Raw genomic sequence first — 21,799 nt, 5'->3', positions numbered from 1 at the left:
CCTCCCTTTCCCCCTTAAAAGGAGCTCCCTGGATCCCACAGTCCTGGATTGAAGTCCCAGATCCACCATGTAACTTGGGCAAGTTACGTAACTGCTCTGCACCTCAGTTTTCTCATCTGGAAAATGGGACCAGTGAGACCCATCAGTCTAAAGACCTAACAGGTAATGCGGGTGTGCAGGGCTGGCCCTTAAGAGGTCATGATTTTAACTGGGCTTCCCAGACCCTCTCTGCTACCTCCCCTAGAGTCCCAACAGCCAGGGCTCCAGGTGGGTAGCCCTGAGGGCACTGGGGGCCAGGGGCACCTTCTAGGCTATAAATGGCTTTCAGAGAGGTCTTCCTTCGCTAAATACATCCCTCTCTGCTTTGTCTCACCATCTTGAATGCATCCATTAGCACCACAGAAAGAACCAGAGCCCGTGGGAAGGGTTTCAAGATCACTGATTTCAAGACCCTCATCTTACATCTGAGGCCAAGGAAGCTCAGAGCTGAAATGAACTTGCTAAGGGTCCCAGAGCAGGTGCGCCAGCCCTGAGCAATCACCTCACTTCCACTCCTGGAAGGTCAAGGAGGGTGCTCCCGGGAAGAGGAGCTTCCTCTCTGGAGGGGGTTGGGGTAGGACTTCGGGGCTAGGGAAGAGAGGGCACCAGCCCAGCCCTGGCAGGCCCTGGACCCACCAGCCTCAGGTCTGCAGGATAGAGAGGCAGAGGGGACAGAGTGTAGCAACCTGGGCCTTTGGTGGATGAAGACGGTGAGGCCCAGAGAGGGTAAGGGCCCTGTCCAAGGCCAGACAGGAGCCCAGGGTGCTGCAGGGCCCTCAATCTCTGCCCAAAGGAACTGGTCCTGACCTTGGGAGTTCATCTGGTGCTGCAGGAGAGGGTTCTTCGTGGGGCTCCCCTCACCAGCACTGCCCACTGCTTCCCATCCCTTAGTGGAAGTGCCAGGAGTCTCAGCGAAGCCCCAGGACGAGGCTCTGTACATCCCTACCCCCTACACTCACACCCTCCACTTCAACACCACCCCAGCCCCTGCCCTTCCATCACCCCAATTCCCCACCCCCAGCACCCATATGTAGCCCGGGGAGGGGCACAGCTCATCTCCCGGCCCCACGCCTCCTCTCCCAGTCACAGCAACCATTCCCCGAGCCCCTGCCCTGGGCCAGGCCCGGGGCCACCACCGTTGTGCCTGCTAGCTCAGGCGGTGCTCAGAAACGTCCACTCCTGGGCCTTTGGGAAAGCTGCCTGCGAGCACAGGTGCTGCCACCAGGTCCGACACTCCACCACGGGCAGCCCATGTGTGGGGCGTCCCCCTGAAGACCCTGGGCTGGTGAGGGCCCAGCCCCTCGTCCTCAGTCACATGCCCAGATACACCACCACTCCATCCATCACCATAGCCCCTGCGCAAGAGCGGGGGGTTCAGCTGCCGGCACCGCACGAGGCTGACACAAAGTGAGGGGTACGGAGCTCGGCCAGTGCTCGCAGGTCACAGCTGCCAGGAGACGGCCAGCTTTTCTGTCCCTTGTTTGTCACACGGGGCTTCCTGGCGAAGGCACAAGGACCCAAGGGAAAAGTGTGAAAGAGAAAGGGACACAGATCATGGGAGAGAGGCGACAGGCATTGATGATTGGGTACCATCTTCCTCCGAACATAGGTGTTTTATTAAAAGAGAGACAGGGAGAGCAAGGGTGCCCTAGCTGTTCAGGTGCCTGTACCATGGCTACAACTAAGTGTACTTTTCTGGAAAAAGGGAGCTGGTCTAATCCGCTTGCACTGAAAGAGCCCTGTGCGCACACACTGGGGAACAGGTTTTCTATGGTGGGGGCCCGGGCGCTCTGGCTGCCTTGCTGGGTGACCTGGAACAAGTCCCTCCCCTTCCCAGCCAGGCTCTCCCTCCTTCATTCTAAGAGTGCCGCCTGCAGCGTCTTTCATGGTGAACGTTCTTTCTTTTGGGGAAATAATGGGGATGGGAGATGCTGGCTGCTTTTTGAAACGTAATGTCCTTTCTTAGCCGAGTGAAGAATCGACAATGCTGTGTAAGTTACCAACTCTTTTTTTTTTTTTTAATTTTGCTGGGCTGTGAACATCTGGATCCTGGACAGCTAGGGAAACTGAGGCTGAGAGCAGGGCTGTGGCACATGCGTCAGCAGCTGGCGACGGACACCTGAGCCTCAGGGAGAGCGTGAAGGGGACCAGCAGGGCTGTCAGCTCGCTGGCACCAATCTCTATCCTGCTCCTTCCTGAGGAGTTAGGGAGGGCTGGACCCTGCCTGCCAGGGGGTCCAGAGAGGCAGGAGGACCACCCCGCACCTGTGTCCTCTTAGGTTTTCCCTATGATATGATGACACCAAATGCCCCCTACTTGCCCACAGCTCCCTTTGCCGAAAAAAAGCCAATAAAGTGGCGGCAGCCTCAGCGGTTTCCCGCAGCCTGGGAAGGCTGTGCAGGCGAACCTCCCCACGAGCACCCGCCGCCACTCGTGGGAGTCACGGTGGCGTCTGCAGGTGCGTCACGCAGGCCCTCTGGCCCCAGACAGCAGCAGCAGCGTGTCCTGAGGCCCAGGCGGGCTGGCCTGGCCGCACTCGGCCCCTAGACGGCGGGCGGGAAGGGGACAGAAACGCACACGTAGTGGGTGCCTAGCCCGCCTGCAGGCCTTCAAGCACCCCACTGATGTTGGGTGGGACAGCAGGGGAGGCGGAGGGACCTGCCGGAGGTCACACAGCTCAGAGTGGGGCCCAGCTGAACCCGTCATCCCTCGGTGGCCGCCCTCAGAGAGGGGACACTCTGGAAGTGCCAGCTCTATGCCAGGCGCTGTCTGGTCCCTCTTGCTGAAACATCACTATGACTCTGTTAATTGAACAAGTATTTATTAAGCACCTACCACAGCAACAAGCAGGGTTATTATTTCTCTTCCCAGCTGAAGAATCACAGGCTGGGGGTGGGGGTGGGGGAGTAGGGACGGGGATGGGGTCACACAGCAGATGTGGCAAAACCGGGATTCCGACTCAGGCCTGGGTGGGTCCAGGTCCTGGCTCACGCTGGTCCCCAGCCTCTGGCCTTCCCTTCACCTCCCACGATGCCCTGTTCAACCCGGACCCCCTCATGCCTCTCCCCAGCTCTCCAGCCTCAGCCCGAGCCCCCTCTGTTCTCTGAAGCCTTCCGCGGCTGCACTGCCAGCCTCCAGCCCTGCTTCCTCACAGCCCCTTGACCCTCACTCGGCTTCTTTTCAACTTGATGAAAATAATGTGCTGGTTAAAGCCTCACATTCGGGGCTTTAACCAACACATTAGGCTCTCAGGCTCGGCTCTGTCAACCTCCTAGCATGTCCTCTGTGGACCTCGGTTTCCTCACCTGCAAAATGGAGATGATGCTAACAGTACCTACCTCACCTACGTAATAGAAACATCAGCTGGGGGTTCAACAGGGCATTGCGGGTAAAACGCAATGAATGAGATGAGATGAAGATGATGATGGTGATGAAGATGACAGTGTAAGAACACTGGTCTGGGAGACCGGAAACCTGGCTTCAAGTCCTGGCTCCACCACTAACTGCTCCAGCCAGGGGCTCCTTCTCTCCATCTGCAAAATGGGGGACCGTAATTGCTCTCTGGCCAGAGAGCTGGGAAGATGTAATGAAGCAAGGGCCCAGCACAGAGTCTGAAATAAGGCGGGTGATCTGGTGGGCGTTCTTGAGTCTGATGAGCCCCACTCATTCCTGAGTCCCTCTTGGGCCTGAGGGGAGGCTGCCTCTTCTAGCAGATGTCGCACCCTCGGGGAAATGGGGGCGGTGCAGGGCAGAGGGTGGGGGGAAGAGAAGATTCCCCTGGGAGAAGTGGAAGGAATTAACAACACTGCCCCATTTCCCAGCCTTGTGAGGAGCACAGGGCCTGCCCCCAACCCCAGCTCTGACTGAGGCCTCTCAGGCCTGGACTACCTGCTTTGGCAGGGAGGGTCCTTTCATCTCACACACATGGGGATTTGGAGGAGCGAGAGGACTTAAGTGCAGGCAGCTGTGCTCCTCAAAGAGTAAGAGGCGGCTAAGGATGGATCTAGCCATGGGGGTGTCCCGTCCTGCCCATGGTCCTCCACAGGCCCCTGTCCTGCTCCTCAGACCCTGGGAGGTCTGACTACCTTCTCTCTATGAATCTCCAGAGCCCAAATCTTCCCCCTCCCAGGGCAGTGGCTCTGACTCTGGAGTCTCTGTACCACTTTCCAACTGTGTGACCTTGGGCAAGTTACTTAACCTCTCTGGTCCCTGCACGCCTCATCCTTAGGTGGCTCTAAGAGTATTCCTTACCTCATAAGATTATTCTGAGAGGTAAATGGGATCATGCACAGGTGCCCAGCACAGAGTAAGTGGTTGGTAAGTGGTACAAATCACTTCAGAGGCTGAACAGTCCTTCCCTCGATCCCCTCCCCTGGATTTCAGATGTCATGCCCCGGAGCCCACCCTGCACCCATCATGCGGCCCCGACCAACTTTTCTTCCAACACCAGCACTAGGGAGCAGGTGAGTAAGAGCAGTGCCCTCAGACTCTCACGGAGCTGGGCTGGCTGGCTCCAGCAGGATCCTTGACCTCTAAGCTTCAGTGCCTTCATTTACAAAGGAACACAGTAACGCCTACCTTGCAGGGTGGTGTCGTGAGGACCAGAAGCAGATTGTCAACCGTCATAAAAGTGCAGGCCACACCGTGGGGGCTCAACAGACTCTCTTCCTCCCCCTCACCTTCTTTTGTACCCCGAAATCCCACTGCACACGTAGCCCCTCCCCCACTGGCCGGCAGTGTGACATTGCGAAATCCACACGGAGCATTTAGTTTGCACTTGCTCTGTGCGGGCACTGTTCCGAGGGCTTTACGCTGATCAATTCCTGCCATCCTCATCATGACCTCAGAGGAAGCTTCCGTTTTCATCCCTACTTTATTTATTTTTAAAATTATTTTGGCTGCACCACGTGGCTTGCAGGATCTTAGTTCCCCGACCAGGGATTGAACCTGTGCCCCCGGCTGTGGAATTGCGAGTCCTAACCACTGGACAGCCAGGGAATGCCCCATCCCTACTTTAGAAGTAAGCTAACCAAGGCACAGAGAGGTTCGGCAACTTGCCGAAGGTCACACAGCTTGTAAGTAGTAAAGCCAGGATTTGGAACCAAGCAGTTTGATGCCAGAGCACAATCATTAGACACTCTGCTCTCCTGCCTCAGAGAAACACTGTCGTATCAAAAGTTTCTTCCACTTAGTAAACACTTATCACGCCTGCCGTCCTTTGTGCCGGGTTCTGTCCAGCAGGTCCTACTGGGAAAGGAGAAACTGGGTCATAGGGCAAGTTGGAGCCAGGAACTGGGTCCCTGATTTGAGGTCCAGACAGAGCCTAGACACACAAGTGACTCTGGGCTCCAGAGGGGCTCTGAGCAGTGTGGGGTGAACTGGCTCATTCCTCCAGCTCTACAACCACCTCACCTCCCAACCACTCAGCCAGCCAGTGAACAGGTTTAGAAAGCAAATTCCCCAGAATGTCCAGACGGACCTTCCAGTCATGGCCAAATGGCAGGAGCTGGTGGCTGGAGGACAGAAGGGCCACGGCTCCAAGCTGCAGGTACGCCCTGTGCTGCATTGCTGACGCCTGGCCCCTGCCCTGATAGATGGAGGGCTCCCTGCTCCCAAAGGAGCCTCTTCTGTTGGCCAGACAGTCCCACCAAAGAGGCCCCCCAGACACCTTTGCCCTCTCCCTATAGGAACCTGAAGGCAAGAGCAGATCCCCGAAGGCTTCTCTCTTCCAGAACAACCTCTGCTCCCTCGCTGGTGGTGGGATTCAATCCCCCACCGTCTTGCTGTGGCCTCTAGGGACCTGCTCTGCTGTGTGCTCCTTCCTCACAGGCGCTCACTCAGTTACTACTGCACACTTGCTGCGGGTCAGGCACAGGCTGTGGACTCACGCAACTTATGCTTCGGTTGGGGAGAGATGCTATACACGTAACAAGCATTTGCACAGGTGACAGCCAACAGCTGTGGTGAGCTGCTTGAAGGAAAAGTATGGTGTGACGTGAGAGAGAAGAAAAGGGGCCGTAGTTCGATGGGGGTCCCCGAAGGCCTCTTTGAGAAAATGACATTTAAACCGAGACCTGAGTAGTAGGTGGGAGCCAAGACAATCGGGAGAATTGTGTGTCTGTGTGGAAGAGGGGTGTAGAACATTCCAGAAAGAGAATCTGCAGCAAGGCCAGAGAGCGGGACTGAAGTGAGCAAGAGGGAGGGTCGCCCAGGACGAGGCCCCAGAGGTGAGGGGTGGGCAGGGTTTCAGAATTCATCCTCATTGCTATGGGAAGCGGGCAGGTGGTGAGGTTTTGCCTGGTTTGATCTTTTCAGCTTTCATGTGACATCTTTAAGACAAATAGGAATAAGCTGTAATATAATAAACCCTTGTGTATTCACCACCAGGATTCAAAAATAAAACGTCCTCAATATGGCCCCAGTGGCACCCCTGCCCTTGTCTGGCCTCAGAGGCCTCTGCTGTCTGATCCTGGGGCACACACTGGAATGAGATGTCAGGATGCTTTGTGGAGCACAGTGGAAACTGCAGGCCAGCGACAGGGCTACCACTGCTGCCCAGGCGGCTGATGACGGTGGCCTGGAGCTGCCAGGGTGGTGGCAGCGTGGCTCACGAGACGTAAAGAGATTGGGGACACATTCCGGACAGAGAGCCCCCAGGTGTGGCGACGGGCTGGGTGGGGGGTTGGGAAGAGGGCTGTCAGGAGTAGGTAATGGTGAGATGCTGAAAGAGGACCAGTTCCTAGTGTGCTGTGGCCTTGGAATGTCCACATCGGGAAGTCCACGGCACGTCAGCCCCTGAGATCCGGACAGAGCTAGACTCATTCGATCGTGTACACCTGGATGAGGCTGTAAGCTGTAAGAGTGGAAGAGATCGCCCAGGCAGGGACGCTGGATGGGAAGAGAAGAGGGCCTCAGACCCAGCCCCGAGCATCTCCGGCACGCGGAGGAGAACCTGCCTCCGCAGATGGAGGCCAAGGGGCAGAGGGAGAGGATCAGCAGGACAGCGGGGCCCCTGAAGCCAGGAGAAGAGGGAGTTTCAGCAGAGTCGCCCAGTTGGCCCTGACCAGCCCAGGCCGCCTAGGCCAGTGAGGCCACCTCCTTTTCCCCATTAGGGTGCTCCCTCTCCCTGGCCAGAAAGGGTGAAGACTCCTCATGGGCAGAGGAAAAGGCAAGGTGCTGGGCGGGGTGGGGGGGGGCAGGGGGCAGGAACAGAGGTGACTTCCGCACAGCCCACAGCAGCCCTCCGATCCCAGCTCCACGGCCAGGGCTGGGCGTGATCACTGCCAGCCCCTTCCCCCATTGTCTCATCCTGGGCTTCTCAGCAAACAAGACTCCAGGAGCTGGAGCTGCTGGCCTGGGAAGAGGGTCTCCCAGAGTTTGGGGAGTGGGGGCTGATGCCCCCTCACTCACACAGGATTCCTTGAATTCTCTGCTGGGCTCACAGGCCGAACCTAAGAAGAGGTGTGGGGAGGAGGGGGAGTGGGTCAGGGGGGTCAGAGCCAAGTGCCAGGGCGAATTCAGCCAAGACCACCCCGGGCAGCTTCGGAGAGCCATGCGATTGCCTGTGACACTTGTGTGGGTTCCTGGGCCTGCAGACACTCACGCACTCAAGGAGCCAGGCGCCTGGTTTGCCCAGCCCAGACTGGAAGCAGCCCAAACACGATGGCACACCGCGAAGCCAGTGAAAAAAGGAGGGGGAGCCCGGTAGGAAGCGGTGTAGGTCTTCAAGATGTGTTTTTTTGTTTTGTTTTGTTTTGTTTCTGCGGTACGCGGGCCTCTCACTGTTGTGGCCTCTACCGTTGCGGAGCACAGGCTCCGGACGCGCAGGCTCAGCGGCCATGGCTCACGGGCCCAGCCGCTCCGCGGCATGTGGGATCCCCCCGGACCGGGCCATGAACCCACGTCCCCTGCATCGGCAGGCGGACTCTCAGCCACTGCGCCACCAGGGAAGCCCTTCAAGATGTGTTTTTAAGTGAAAGAAGGTAACCGTGATGAACACTGAGCATAGTATCTACCATTTGTATAAAAAAGGAGAGAAAAGAAATTTATAGATACACATCTTTGCTTTTCTGTGCTTGTCTATGGATGGAGACCCAGGAAACTGGTGACACGGGCTGCCTCCAGGGAAGGGAAGCAGGTGCCTGGGGGAGGGGTGGGAGGAAGAATTCTCACTGTATTGCCGTTTGTGTCTTTTTAATTTTAGAACCATATGAATGTATTACCTACAAAAAAAAAAAAGACACATAGAAAGTTTTAAAACTAGTGTGTACCTATGTGTATTTTCCGAGAAGGGTCATAGCATTCATAAGGTCCTCAAAACGGACTGTGATCCCAGAAAGCCTGAGAACAAACACTTCACTTTGGTACTGAGCGGCCATGGAAAAATGTCTTAACCTCTCTGAATCGCATCCATAAAAAGGGAGGGACAACACCCACTTCACAGGCATGTTGCCAAGATGAACAGTGACAGTGGAGGGTAAGGGGTTATAAACTGCAAAATGCAAAAACACTTTGTGAAGGGGATGACTTACCGTCACCTCCAGTCCTCTTCGCTGCCCCCTCCAGGGCTCCTCTGAGCCCACGGTCCTCCCAGCAGTTCTGATGGAGGCTGCTGGCTCACCCTTGCCTCCCTCCTCAAGTCCTCCAGGCCTGAGGGCCCCTCTGCGGGTTGCCCCTCTCCCAGCCTCTCTATTCAGAACCCATGCAGTGTCCAGGCTCAGCCTTGACTAAAAATACCACCCGGCCCCAATCGCCCTCCAGAGACAAGCAGATCTGGCACCTGCTCCAGTGTCTGCTGGGCGTCTAAGAGGCATCACAAATCCAGCATAGCCAAGATGGAAGGATCGCCCCTCCCCTGCCTTCCCTGTCTCTGTCTGACCTTCTGGGGGCGCTGCTCAGGCATCCCACCTGGGCGTCATCCTTCAACCCTCCCCGAACCCAAGAGTCCTAATAATGGTATGATAACTAACATTCAGTGTTTACTCTGGGCCAAGCCCTGGCCACTCCTTTGACCCTCATGACACCCTGGAGGTGGGCACTGTTATTTTCGTCCCCACCGGGAGTTCAGGAGCTTCCCCAAGCAGGTGGACCGCAGGAATGGGACCTGGACGTGGGTCCCAGGCCCAGTCCATCCAGCCTGCAGCGCCCTCCCTGCCGCAAGCCACGTCACTGCCGACAACTGCACGGGGTCCTCCCTGAGCCTCCCTGCCTCCACTCCCCGTGCAGTCCGTCTCCACACGGGCTGAGGACCCACGTCACTCCTCAGCGTGGAGCTCTCAGCTTCCCACGGTGCCGTCCTGCCCTCCAGTCTCCCCCCTCCACTCCCACCCCGACCCCCGACCACTCGGGCCTTTCTTCTTGCCCCTCCTGGATAAAATCCTCCAAGACTCCACTGCTCACACCTTCCTACCATTCAGGTCTGGACTCAAAGGCTGCCTCCTCCAAGAGGCCCCCCAGGCATTCTCCGTCTGCGTCCTGGTCTTCCTCACAGCATTTATCCAATCCAAACTGACTTCACCCACAGTCTCCGTGAGTGCCGGGACCTCAACTCTCTGCTTCACCCCTGAACCCCAGTGCCTGGCACAACGCAGACACTTAATAAACATCCGACGACTGACAAAGAGATGAGGTAATTTCAGCCTGTCATAATTCCCGTGAAGGGCCTAAGCAAGGGTGATGTGACAGAACGTGACCAGGGAGGAGCTATTTTTGTCACCAGAGTTAGGGAGAACCTCTCAGTGGAGGTGGCCTCTGAGTGGAGACCAGAAGGAGATCTTCTGTGGTGCTGGAGTGGGGCAGGACGTCCAGGGCCTCGGGCCTCGGCCTCACACTCTTACGGAGCACTGGCTTCTCAGCAGGTGTCCCCAGGTGTCCTCCCAGCTGGGCGCCCAGGGTCCTAGGCCCATAAAGGAAGCTCCGAGGACAGGAGGAGGCAGTGCCGGGGCAGGGTCAGCAGGAGAGGGCGCAGCAGACAGGCCTCAGAAGGGCCAGAGAGCGGCAGGAACATTCGTGCTCATCCGCAGCCGTGAGGGACTCTTGCTATCAGAATGCCTACTAAGCGCAGGGAAAGAGCTACGTGCTCACCCGTCACCTCTGACCGTCTGCCAGCTGGCTCCTGAGGCCAGAGACTCGCAGACTCCATTCACTCATTCATTCATTCATCACCCTGAAAACACGCTGAGCCGGACGGGCAGCTGCCCTCCTGCCTAGTATGTGTCCAACACAGCCCAGTGTCGTCCCTCGGAGGGCACTCCATAAGTCATTGTGGAATGAATGAACACTTATTGAGCACCTGCTGTGTGCTGGGAGAAGAGAAATGAGTAAGACACCACCCTGCTTTGCTGAGCTCCGCAGGTAAGTATGTGAGGAGGGCGGAAAGGATCCTCACGGCCAGAGGGCTTGGAGAGAAGGTCGCCAGAAAGACACGAGGCAAACGGAGAGCCCAAAGACAAAGCAGGGCTGGGCGGGGGGGCAGAGAGCAGGACCTAGGCCCCAGGGTGGGGTGGTTGACCAGGAGGCTCGGGGGCCTGGAGCTAAGTGGGCTGCTGGGCAAAGGAAGGAAGGTCTGAGGACAGAATAGCAGTATCCTGCAATTCTCAGCACTTATGTTCTTAGGAACCAAGCACCCTGGAGAAAAGGAATCTGGACACTCAAGCCTTCTCAGTGTTGCCTCCAGGATTTCTATACAGGGCAGTAAATTTCAGACTTTCTGACCAAGACCCAGAGTAAAAACATTGTAGGACTTCCCTGGTGGTGCAATGGTTGAGAATCCGCCCGCCAGTGCAGGGGACATGGGTTTGAGCTCTGGTCCGGGAAGATCCCACATGCCACAGAGCAACTAAACCCGTGAGCCACAACTACTGAGCCTGTGCTCTAGAGTCCGCGTGCCACAACTACTGAGCCCGCGAGCCACAACTACTGAAGCCCACACACCTAGAGCCCGTGCTCCGCAACAAGAGAAGCCACCACAATGAGAAGCCAGCGCACTGCAACGAAGAGTAACCCCCGCTCACTGCAACCAGGGAAAGCCCGCGCCCATCAATGAAGACCCAACGCAGCCACGAATAAATAAATAAATAAATAAATCTGTATATTAAAAAAAACCATATTTTACATTGCTACTCATCATACAATACAGTCCATATATTTTAAGAGATGAAACAAAAGCATCACAAAATAATACCCTCATTACATACAAGTGCTTGAAATTTTCTTTTTTTAAAAACTAATTTATTTTATTTTATTTATTTTTGGCTGCATCGGGTCTTCGTTGCTGCACGCAGGCCTTTCTCTAGTTGCGGTAAGTGGGGGCTACTCTTCATTGCGGTGCGCGGGCTTATTGCCGTGGCTTCTCTTGTTGCGGAGCACGGACTCTAGGCGCACTGGTTTCAGTAGCTGTGGCACGCGGGCTCAGTAGTTGTGGCTCGTGGGCTCTAGAGCACGGGCTCAGTAGTTGTGGCACACGGGCTTAGTTGCTCCGCGGCATGTGGGATCTTCCCAGACCAGGGATCGAACCTGTGTCTCCTGCATTGGCAGGTGGATTCTTAACCACTGTGCCACCACGGAAGCCCGAAATTTTCTTTTTTATTTCATTAAAAAAAAAAAAAAAAAAGCGTAAGTAGTGGACTCAACTAACTCAATTTCACAACCACTAATGGGTCAGGACCTGCATGCAATTTGAAAAGCACTGACCTTCGGGGTGCTTAGGAGCTGTGAATGGGTTGAGATGGGATCTAGGGCTTATCTTGAAGCTGCAACTGACCATTCTTGGATCATGGGCTTTGGGGGGCACACAACTGTGGGGAGAGTTGTTGGAAGTCAAGGGGGAGTATGTGCAACAGTCTGTTAGACCCTTAGGGTCACAGGACCTCTGCACTGCAGTCCAAACAGGGACTCTGGGTTCTGGGTCCAATCCCTTCCCTGGCCCTGTATTAGAACCCACTGCTATCCCCCTAACAGATGCCATTCAGCAGTTGCTTGCCCACCGCCCATGACAGGGAGCTCACCCCCTCCTCAGGCAGCTCCCTAGAGTGTGGGGAGTGAGGCTCTGCCGTGCTACTAATGCAGCTGGTGACTGTAAGTCCTTCCCATGGCTGCCTTGTCTGTCCTCTCTGTCCCCTGGCCTGTCATCTCAGGGACCCGGGCCAGCTCCAGCACGAGGCCATGGCCTGCTCTCTGCCCCACTTGGTTCCCTCTCCTCCCCGTGGCCCGGCTCCTGCCCCATGGCTAGGGGGTGGCCCTGGAGCCCAGCCAGAGAGAGGCTCTTTCCCAGGTCAGGTGGCCTCAGGATCTGCAGCTGCACAGCCCGGCGCTGGTGCTCAGCCAGGCCTGCCCCCGCCCAAGCAGGTCTGGAGCGCTTAGCACAGAGGTCAGGCGCTGACACTCAACACAGCCAGAGGAGCAGCGTCTGAAGGTGATGACCGGGGACCTGGAAGTCTGCCAAGAGCGGCCACTGAGGGGTCAGGACACAAAGAAGCTCATGTCTACAACAGGCCATGTTATACTGCCAGGCTCAAGAGATCTTCCCAGCAACCCGCAGATGCGGAGGCACAAGCCCACCCTACGGGTCAGGGGATGGAGGCTCAGAGAGGTGAAAAGGCTGCCTGAGGTTACACAGCCAACTCAGGGGCGGAGTTGGACTCGAACCCAGATTTTCTGTTTCTCATCCACAGGCCTCAGCGGGGACTACTGAGGCCAGAAGAAAGAAGCCTTGGGGGAACAGGCTAGATTCCTCAGACCCCAGAGTGCAGAGCCAAGGCCAAAGTGGGGCGCAGGTCTCAATTAGCAGAACCCTCTAGACACAAGCGGGCTGCCCCGGGAGATGGTGAGCTCCCTGTCAAAAGGGTGTGAGGGGCTCTGATGCCCATGTGTCAGAGTGACTGCAGCCTCGTCTGCCCCCCGTTCACGTCACCCACAGCCAGGGCCCCTCTAGCTCTGTACCTGCCACCTCCCCTGTATGGCCTCATGGAGTTCTCCCATTGCTGACCCCTGTTCCATCTGTCCCCAGGCTGAGTGGCACCTTAACTCTTCGGTGGCGGGGGGAGGTGGCGGGCTAGACTTCTCAGGCCTACAATGGGAGAGGGGAGGCTCCTTCAGGGAGTTTGGGGTCGGGGTCGGAGAGGAGCTGCAGGGTGGTGGTGGGGAAAAGACTTCGCTGGGGTGTCCCAGAGGCCAGTAAATCTTGGTGCCAATTCTGCCACCAAGGCGAGGCTGGGCAAACTCCCCTCCCCAGGCCTCAATCTCCCCATCAGTAAAATGGGATCGGCCCCTCACTGTGAATGTACCCCCTCCTCCCCGGCCTAGCTAAGGTCCCCTCCCATCCTCGCTGCCCAGGTGGAGCTGGGATGGGCTCCGAGAACAGGCGGGGCAGCAAAAGGAAGAAGCCAGACACTTCCCCCCACCATCACCACAGGTAGCCCCTGTTTCACAGAGGAGCGAAGCGAGGTCCCCAGGGGGACGGTGACCCGGTTAATGTCACTGAGGATAAGTGAGTGATCCAATCCCAGGCCTGGCTTCCTCGCCCAGCTGCACCCACTGTGACAAGGGGCTGCTGCCCCTGCCCCTCTCTCCAACCTAGGGGTTTCCCCAGGAGATCAGCTCATCCCCTGCATAGATACAAGGAGTGTCTGAGGGAGACAGAGGTGTCGGCAGCCCTGGAAGAGGGGAGGCAAAGGAATCAGAAGGAGCCCCGAGCTCTGGTCCAGCCCCAGCTCTGTCACCATCACTGTGTGACCTTGGGCAAATCACTGTGGTCTCTGGGCTCCATTGCTCCATCTCCCAGCAGAGTGCTAGAGAAAAAGCAGACACAGGAGCAGACCAGCACTGCAGGGTAAAGGTGGGGAGAGTGGCCTCCTTCATCCGAGACCAGGGGCTGTTTCTGCACAGCTGCACCCACGCCCCACCGCATCTCCCCCCTGCCCTTCTGAAGCCCCCCCCCCCACAAGGCCCACCCAAGCAGGTCTAGACCCAGGCTGCCGGCTGATAGGTCACCATGGCAACGCCAACTCCCTACACAGCACCAGCTGGGGTCTGGACCACCAAGGACCACCTTCCTTGGTAGCCCCTCTCCTTGATCTGCCAATGCTCTCCATGGGCACCTCCCCCTGCTTACAGGCCAGATGTTCCACATCTGGCAGTAGGGCTGGTCAACGACTGACCAGGTAGCCACAGGCAGGACTGGGGGAACTTGTGCAGGGAGAGGAAGGGGAGCCCCAGGCTGGACGGGATGCCCCCTCCCTCCCTCAGAGGCCAAATGGAGGGTCGCAGAATGGCTAGAACTGGGACTGGGTGCATTCCCAGCGGGACAAACAACACGTGGCTCTTTCTACCCGTTGGACCTGGGGCAAACTCTTGCTTCTCATTGAGCCTCAGTTTTCTCACCTGAAAAGTGGGAGTGACGGCCTTCAGAGGGTGGCGGGGAGGTTTAAGTGAGGTCATGAATACAAAGTCCAGCGTAAAGCCTGGTACATTGGACCTTGTCCCCTTCCTGCAGCTGGACATCTAGGAAAACCTTTGTCACCCCAGCGGCCAAGCAATAGCACCATCTATCCGAGCAGTTCGCGTGTATGAGATGTGAGTGAGCGGGTGTGAGCGTGTGCAAGTGTGTGAGAGAAAGCGTGTGTGATAGTGGGCCAGAGAGTGTGCGAGCTGGAGGGGGTGTGTGTGTTGGGAGGAGGTGAGGCAGGGGGATGCATGCGCGGGGGGCCACGGGGGCCACACCCCAGCATTCCTCCCACCCATTTGCCTGGCCCGTGTGTCCTGAAAAAGAACAGGGGTCTTAGAACCAGGTGAAACCCATCAGTTCAAATTGAGTCCAGTCACTTTCCATTTGTGTCCAGCTGGTCCCTCCCCCTCGCTGAACCTCAGTTTCCCCTTCTGTGAACAGAGGGACCCACCAATGCCCCAAGTCAGGTTCAACACAGGGACCAGATGACGGGCCGCAGGGGCAGAACTGGCCCCGGGCTTTGGGAATGGGGGGCTGAGACCCGGAGCAAGCTGGAGCGTGAGCTCCCCTGTCCCCCGGCTGCACCCCACCCACCACCCCGTCAGGCCCGTGTGCGCGCCTGCAGGAGCGCGCGTGTGTGACTCAAGGTCTATTCATAGCTGAGCTCCACCAGCTGCAGCGTCACAAGCAGAGGGGCCTCAGCCCATATTATTATTTCAATTACCATCTGAATTAAAAGTTTGAGCAGCGATCAGCCCACGTAGCGAGGAGAAGAGGGAGCAGGAGAAAAATAAAGATGAAAAGGAGAAGAAGGGCTGTGCTCGGAGATCCCCCCGCACCCCAAGGAGGACTGAGTCGCTGAGGAGGCTTAAAGGTTATGCCAACCCCCAGGATTCCTGCCCGCCCTTCTCCCAGGGCCCAGGGTCCTCATGGGAATGGGAGGAGCGCTTTGAGAGACAGCCCAACGGCAGGCACTTTGTAGAAATAGATCATTTAGTCCAGATTCTTGACCACGTGGATGGGCGTACTAAGCTCAGAGAGGGTGAGGAACTGACCTAAGGTCACACAGGGAGCCACACCCAAGGCTGCTGGCTCCAAGACCCTCTCTTGCCAGACAGGTCCCATCTACAGTTTCTCCTGACCTCACAGGCTGTATGACACTGACATCTGTGGATGGCCCTGGGGCAGGACCAGGGAGGACAGAGGTGGACCTGCTATCCCTGCTGGTTTCTCTTCGTGCTTCCTTCTCCCTGTTCCCAAGGCTGGCTCCCTTACCCACGGCCCTAGCCTAGAGCCAGCACTCTCAGCCCTCTGCCAAAGCACCCAGCAGTCTGCACTCCCAGTCCCAGACCTCACTCCACCATCAGCCCAAAGGCCCCTCCTTGCCCACTGGCGCAGGGGACAGAGGCCTGGCTCATATCTAACTTTCCAGTCAGCTTTGGGCAGGCCATTCTTTGTCTCTGAGCCTCAGTCTTCCCCTTTGTAAAATGAGTTCTCCCCTTGGGCGCACGTCTATTTCTATGTCTTCAGAACAGAGCCCCCATGGGATCTCTGAGGGGGTGTCATGCTCTGGGGCGACGCACCACCTCCTGCCAAGCCCCATCCCAGGGGAGGGACGACGTTTTCCACTCTTTCCTCAAGGAAGTCCCAGGGACAGCCCCGGAGCATCAGACTCAGGCCCGGACTCAGACCCCGGTTCCTCCACTTCCCCGCTGTGCGACCTTGGACAAATCACAGAGACTCTCTGAGCCGTGGCTCCCCCATCTATAACACAGGGACCTCAGTTCGACATTGTGGGGTTGCTGGGAGGGTTAAATGAGGAGGAATTTACAAAAGCTCCGAGCCCAATGCCTGGCACGACGACGTGAGTTTCCTTACTGGGAAGCCGGTAAGTGATGGGTGCTGCTTCCTGGCTCCTCCTGGGGGTATCAAAGACTCGAGATTTTGAAGGTGGGGATGCTATTCAACCTCCCCCATAAAGCAGGAGTCACCAGGGCAGATCGCTGGCAGGCACTCAGTCAGCTCTGCTTGAAAAGCTCGGGAATGAGAAGCTCGTACTTCACAAACAGCCACAGATGCACCTCTAGCTCTGGGAACCTTCTGGAAGGGGCCATAATCTTCCATCTGAACCCCAAATCCAGCCTGGCCCTGACTGGGACTGCCTGAAACTGGCTTGAAAATGAGCCTGAAAGAGAGCTCTTCAAATAGACCAAGTGAGGGATGGGAATAATGGCCAGGGACGGTGAGGATGGGGCAGCCAGGGAGCAGGAAGGGAACAGGGAGGGGGCCAAAGTGAGAACTGGGCCCTCGAAACTCCCGGGTCCTGTCCGGGCTGGCCACAGTCTTCCACAGGAGGTGTGTGTATGTGCCTGTCTCTCTGTCTACTTCCAGGCAGGGCTGGGAGCCAGGAGCCCTGGGTTCAGGCCCCAGCTCTTCTTCCACCCCCAAACCATCAGTGTGACCTTGGCGGGGCGGGGGTGGGGGGTCCACTTCCCTCCCTGGGCTTCGGTTTCCACTTTTCTAAAATAAGGGCATCAGACCAGTGATTTAAGTGCCAAGCCTTCTGTCTGAACCGAAACGCTCTCCTGCCAATGGCTGTGTCAGCCTGCCCCCCACCTCCAGCCCAGCGTGCCGGGAGCCGTGGGGCCCCTCAGTGTCTGGTTTCATGCCAGAGACCCTGTCTCTTCCCCCGTCCCCCTCTTTCGTGTCTAGTACCTCTTTCACATCTAGGGCTTTTGAGGGTTCTATCACCCCATTTTACAGGTGAGGAGATGGAGGCATAAGGAGGTAAAGTCACTTGCTCAAGGTCACAGAGAGCCATTCAAAATTCAGGACTCCTCCTCTGCGCCCGGGACAGCGGTGGGACTCAAGGGCATCTTTCTTCAAGAGAGTCATCAAGATCTTGAATGGCCAACAGTTCTCGATACAGATGTAGACTCTGCACGGGGTGAGGGTGAGGGGGCTGCCCAAGGTCACACAGCAGAGCGATGACAGATCGGGGTCCTGAACGCAGGCTCCCTGCCTCCCAGGCCTCGCCTAGCCCGGGGGACAGCAACACGGCCTGACCTGCCCTGCCCTGGGATCTCCGAGATTAGAGCCCTTGTTCTGCCTCGAGGTCCTGCCTGGCTGCTCCCGGAAGCCCCCAACACCTGGGACTGAGGGGGAAGAGTGAGCAGGAAGACAGGAAAGAAAGTTGAGGGTTGGCCGCTTGCCCCCCAGCCCTCTGTCCCTCCCTCTCCTTCTCTCCTCGTGCAAGGGGAGCGGTGGTGATGTAATGCACTCGGCTTTGGTCCCGATGCCAATCTCAGAAGAGAGACGACAGATTGCGTGAGCCAAATTTGGCATCCTAGGGGGAGAGGCATGAAAAGTGGAGATGTGGAGGAGAGGAGCGAGGAGCCTGGGGAGGCGCAGGAGAAGGCCCCCTGCCCAGCAGACCCCAGAATGCCTCCCTCCTTCAATGCCGGCCCCCACCTCCTCCCCAGCCCACCTGGCCTCGGGGCCTCCCCTCCTCACTCTGCGAGGCCGGCCTGGCTGCTGCTGGGACCCTCCAGGCCTGGTGCTGCCAGTCCTGCCCCCCCGACACACCGCTCCAGCTCCATTTCCCACCGCCGCTAGTCTCCTGGTTACCATGTTGCTGGTTGTCATGTCGCTTACATGTCCTCGTGACTCAGTGGTCCCCGCAGAGGGGCCCCCTCCTCCTCACACCCCCCTCGGCACACGCCCCCGCCTCCCCCAGATCCACATTAAGAACCAGCCCGCCCTGTAAGCCTACACTGTTCCTCCTCCCCTTCCCTCTTAGATCCTAAGCTAAGAAATTTTTTCACGGCATCTCCTAAAGCTACTTTATTCTCTGCTCCGCAAATGTCTGTTAAGAACCTACTGTGCTCCAGGCTTGTGTCAGCTGCTTCCAGAGACCTCACATGGTCTGTAAATCACTTGGCAACCCAGTGAAGTCAGTACCATCATCCCCACTCTCCAGCTGAAGAAACTGAGGCTCAGAGAGGTCAGGCCAGCTGCCCAAGGTCACCCAGCAGAAATTCAAGGCCAGCTTTGTCTGCTCCCAGTCACCCCAACACTTTTTATGGGAGAGGAGCTTCTCTTTCAAGGGTAACCCAAAGGTTCCTGAGGAATAGCTCCCAAGCCCCAGTTCCCCCCTCTAATTCTGGGTACTCCCCTTCTTGGTCAGCCTTATTTCAGGCCATATTCCCCTCTCCCCATTAGCTGTTCATCTTTCCAAAGGTAAGATGAGTCCTTACTCCCATGTGTTCAGCGCTTCCCCAGCCTGAACAGTCCTCAGCTCATCTGAGCGCAGGCGCCCCCTCCTCCCCTTGGAGGTCAGTGGGACAGGGAAGAGTGTCCTCATTCCACAGATATGGAAGTTGAGGGTCAGGGAGGAGAGTGACTTGTCCACCGTGCTGGTTCCTCAGCTAGCTGAGCTGATTTCTAGAAGCCTAAATGGAGGATATACAAGGCCCACTGCCCAGCGTGGAAAACCCCAGAAAGAGCCCATCCTCCCAGTGGAGAACAGAGTAGAATATTCTAGGTTCAGCCCTCCAGACTCCCATTTGGCTATGGGTCAGCTCAACGGCCAACAGCCTTTGCTCCTGCCATGTTGCACCTCAGCCCGTATCCTACCACCATCTTCGACGTTTTGTTCCCCTCATCCCAGGCCGAGCCAGGACCACCGTTTGACTCTCAGGCCCCCCAAATCCTGCCAACAGCTCCAAAAAGCCCCAAAGCCCTGGAGGTCACAAGACTGGATGTGGGGGAGAAGCAGAACAGACATTTTACACACACACACACACACACACACACACACACACACACACACACACAGGTCTGGCTCCTCTCTGGGCCTTGCATGCGTGGCTCTTAGGCCTCCCTCCCTCAGTTCCCCGTTCCCTCAACCTGCTTCTTGACATCCTACTTCTCTTGAGGCCCTCACCTGCCAACTCAGCCAGGCCACCCTCCACCTGTCTCTCCCCCTCCCCCACCCTCTCCCCATCCCAGAGCCTAGGCTCTGGGGGCAAAAGTGTCATGTAGATGCTGGTCGGGGGACACTGCGCACCGGCACGGTTGCAGGGAAGTTTCCCTACTCCAGGGCTCGTTCAGACCTCTCTTTCCCTGGGGTTCTCCGTCTGGGAAGGGAAAAGCAGTCTTGCCTCTCTGCACAGCCTGTTTCCACCACTGTGAAATGTGAACTGCCTTCTTCTCTGGATACCTGTCCACCAACCCTAGGGTACTGGGGTCCAAAGTAGGTGCTCAAAACATGAGAAGTGGGATTTTGTTGTCAGGGCCATTTGCAAACAGGCCGCAGTTGGGGAGGTGGAAAGGAGACACAAGTCACCTGCCTTGAAACTCCTCCAACCCGGTGTGACAGCTGGGGGTGGGTAGAGGCAGGGAAAGGTCATGGCCGGGGCAGAAGGTCAAGGCCCCTTTCACTCACCTCTACCCCCCTTCCTGGCAGAAACCCAGATCTCAACGCTCCCGACGACGACGACGATGGACAGAGGACAGAGCTCACCAGGTCCCGGGGAGTCGCCTGACCGCGCTGAACGCACGCCTGGCCGCGGGAATCCGGGTCAGGGATAAGGTGCTGAGCGGGCGGGGACCGAGCCGCCAGGCCCTGGGACACACAGACACGCACGCGGCCGGACAGACGACGGACAGCGCCAGCGGCGAGCGCGGCCCCGGCTTACCGCGGGGCGCAGGGTCCGACGAGTCTCCGGGAGGCGGCGAACGGGCGCTACATCCCAGGCGCAGTCGGGCGGGCGGCGTCCCGGGCGGGGAGAAGGGTGTCCCGGCGCCCACTCCCCGCGAACTCGGTGGGCCGGCCCCGCCCCCCCTCCCCGGCTGCCTGTGGGTCTGTCCGTCGGTCCCCGGGTCTCGCGGTCTCCGGGCCGTCCCGCGCCGCTCCCCGCGGGCCGCCCAACTTTCAGCGCTGCCCCGCGCCGCGCCCTCGGCGCCGCCTCGGCTTCAGCATCGTCGGGCCCCGGGCCGGGGCTCAGAGCGCGAGGGTCCGGCGACCCATGGCGCTGGCGCCCCCCGCCCCCGCCGCAGGCTCCTTCCCTCCGCCGCCCCCACTGTTCTCTCGCTGTCACTCCGCGCTGCCCCCAGCCCTGCGCTCCGCTCCCTGCCCCGCTGCGCTCGCCTCTGGCCCCGAGACCCCCGCGGCCGGCCAGCCCCGGCTCTGCCGCCACCTCCCCCGCCGCGCCCTCGGCTCTCTGTTTCTCCCGGTCTCTCCTGCCCCCGTCGGTCTCTCGGTCTCTCCCTGCGGGTCCCTGTCTTCGTCTCCGTCGCCTTCCCAGTCTGTCCCCTGCCTTCCTCTACCCCTGCCCTGTCTCTCCCCTGCGCGTCTCTGTCTCGCTCCGGTCCCTGCCTCTGTCTCTCTCCCTCCCTCCCACTCTCGGTGCGGCCCCCGCGGTCTCGGACCCAGGCCCCCGCCTCTGCCGCGTCCCCGGCTTGCCCGGGAGCCCGAGCTCCCGCCGCCCGCGGCGCGCCGAGAACTCCCAACTCGCGGCACGCCGCCCGGCTTTGCGAGACTTTCGCCCCTCCTCACACGTGACCCGCGCCCCACTGCGGAGGCCGCGCGCCCCCACCCCCAGCCCCGGAGCCCCGGGCGGCCCGCCGGGCCCGGCCCTGCACCTTCTCCTCAGCCTAGCCAGGCATGACACCCCCTCCCACCCGCCGGCCGCGCGGGCTGAGCACGGGCTGGGGGCCGCGTGGTCCGCTCCTGCCCGAGATCCTGCCCGGGTTTTCCTCCTCCCCCCCAGGGGCACTCCTCCCAGAACCCATTCCGAGGATGCGCTCCCGGGTTTTCTCGCCCCCCAGGGGCAGGTGGAGAGGGTTCCTCCGTGCTGGGAAGGGAGTGGGTGGGAGAGGGTCGCTACCGGCTTCGGTAGCGCCGGGCCACTCCCCTCTATGGTCCCCTTTCCCTCCCGAAGAACGGGCAGTTAAGGACCCTGCACACCCCGCTCCGGGAGACGGAGGTGTGGCCCTGCTGGAATGACCCTCACAATCAGCTAGGTAGCACCGCCCCGTTTTACAGACTGGGAGACTGAGTATCAGAGAGGGTCACAGGCTTGCCCAAGGTCACCCAGAGGTGGCGGAGGCGGGTCAAACCCCAGTCTCCCTCTGCGTCCCCATTACCCCAAAGTGTCTTTATAAGGGAGGATCGCGCCCTTTTCCTTCCGGCCCTGAGTGCGCTCAGGTCTGGGCCCACACTCTGGACTGCAGGGAGAGGACCCCAGCGCCTCAGCCCCTGGTGAGCCAGCCATTTCCGTGGCCATCCTGGCACCTCACTCCAACCCTCCGAGG

General features: G+C 58.5%; 1 protein-coding gene across 1 annotated transcript; it reads left to right on the top strand.

Annotated features, from left to right (window-relative positions):
* The first annotated feature begins 5,527 nt into the window (after window positions 1-5,527).
* LOC136131314 (transcription initiation factor TFIID subunit 4-like) lies at window positions 5,528-21,047 on the top strand. Its single transcript, XM_065888129.1, has 2 exons — window positions 5,528-5,587; window positions 19,950-21,047. Exons 1-2 carry the CDS (start codon window positions 5,528-5,530, stop codon window positions 21,045-21,047), a joined length of 1,158 nt encoding a protein of 385 aa, XP_065744201.1.
* The last annotated feature ends 752 nt before the right edge of the window (window positions 21,048-21,799 follow it).

Source organism: Phocoena phocoena, chromosome 11 (assembly GCF_963924675.1).
Source record: "Phocoena phocoena chromosome 11, mPhoPho1.1, whole genome shotgun sequence".
Taxonomy (NCBI): Eukaryota; Metazoa; Chordata; class Mammalia; order Artiodactyla; family Phocoenidae; genus Phocoena; species Phocoena phocoena.
This window is presented reverse-complemented; position numbering and strand designations above follow the sequence as displayed.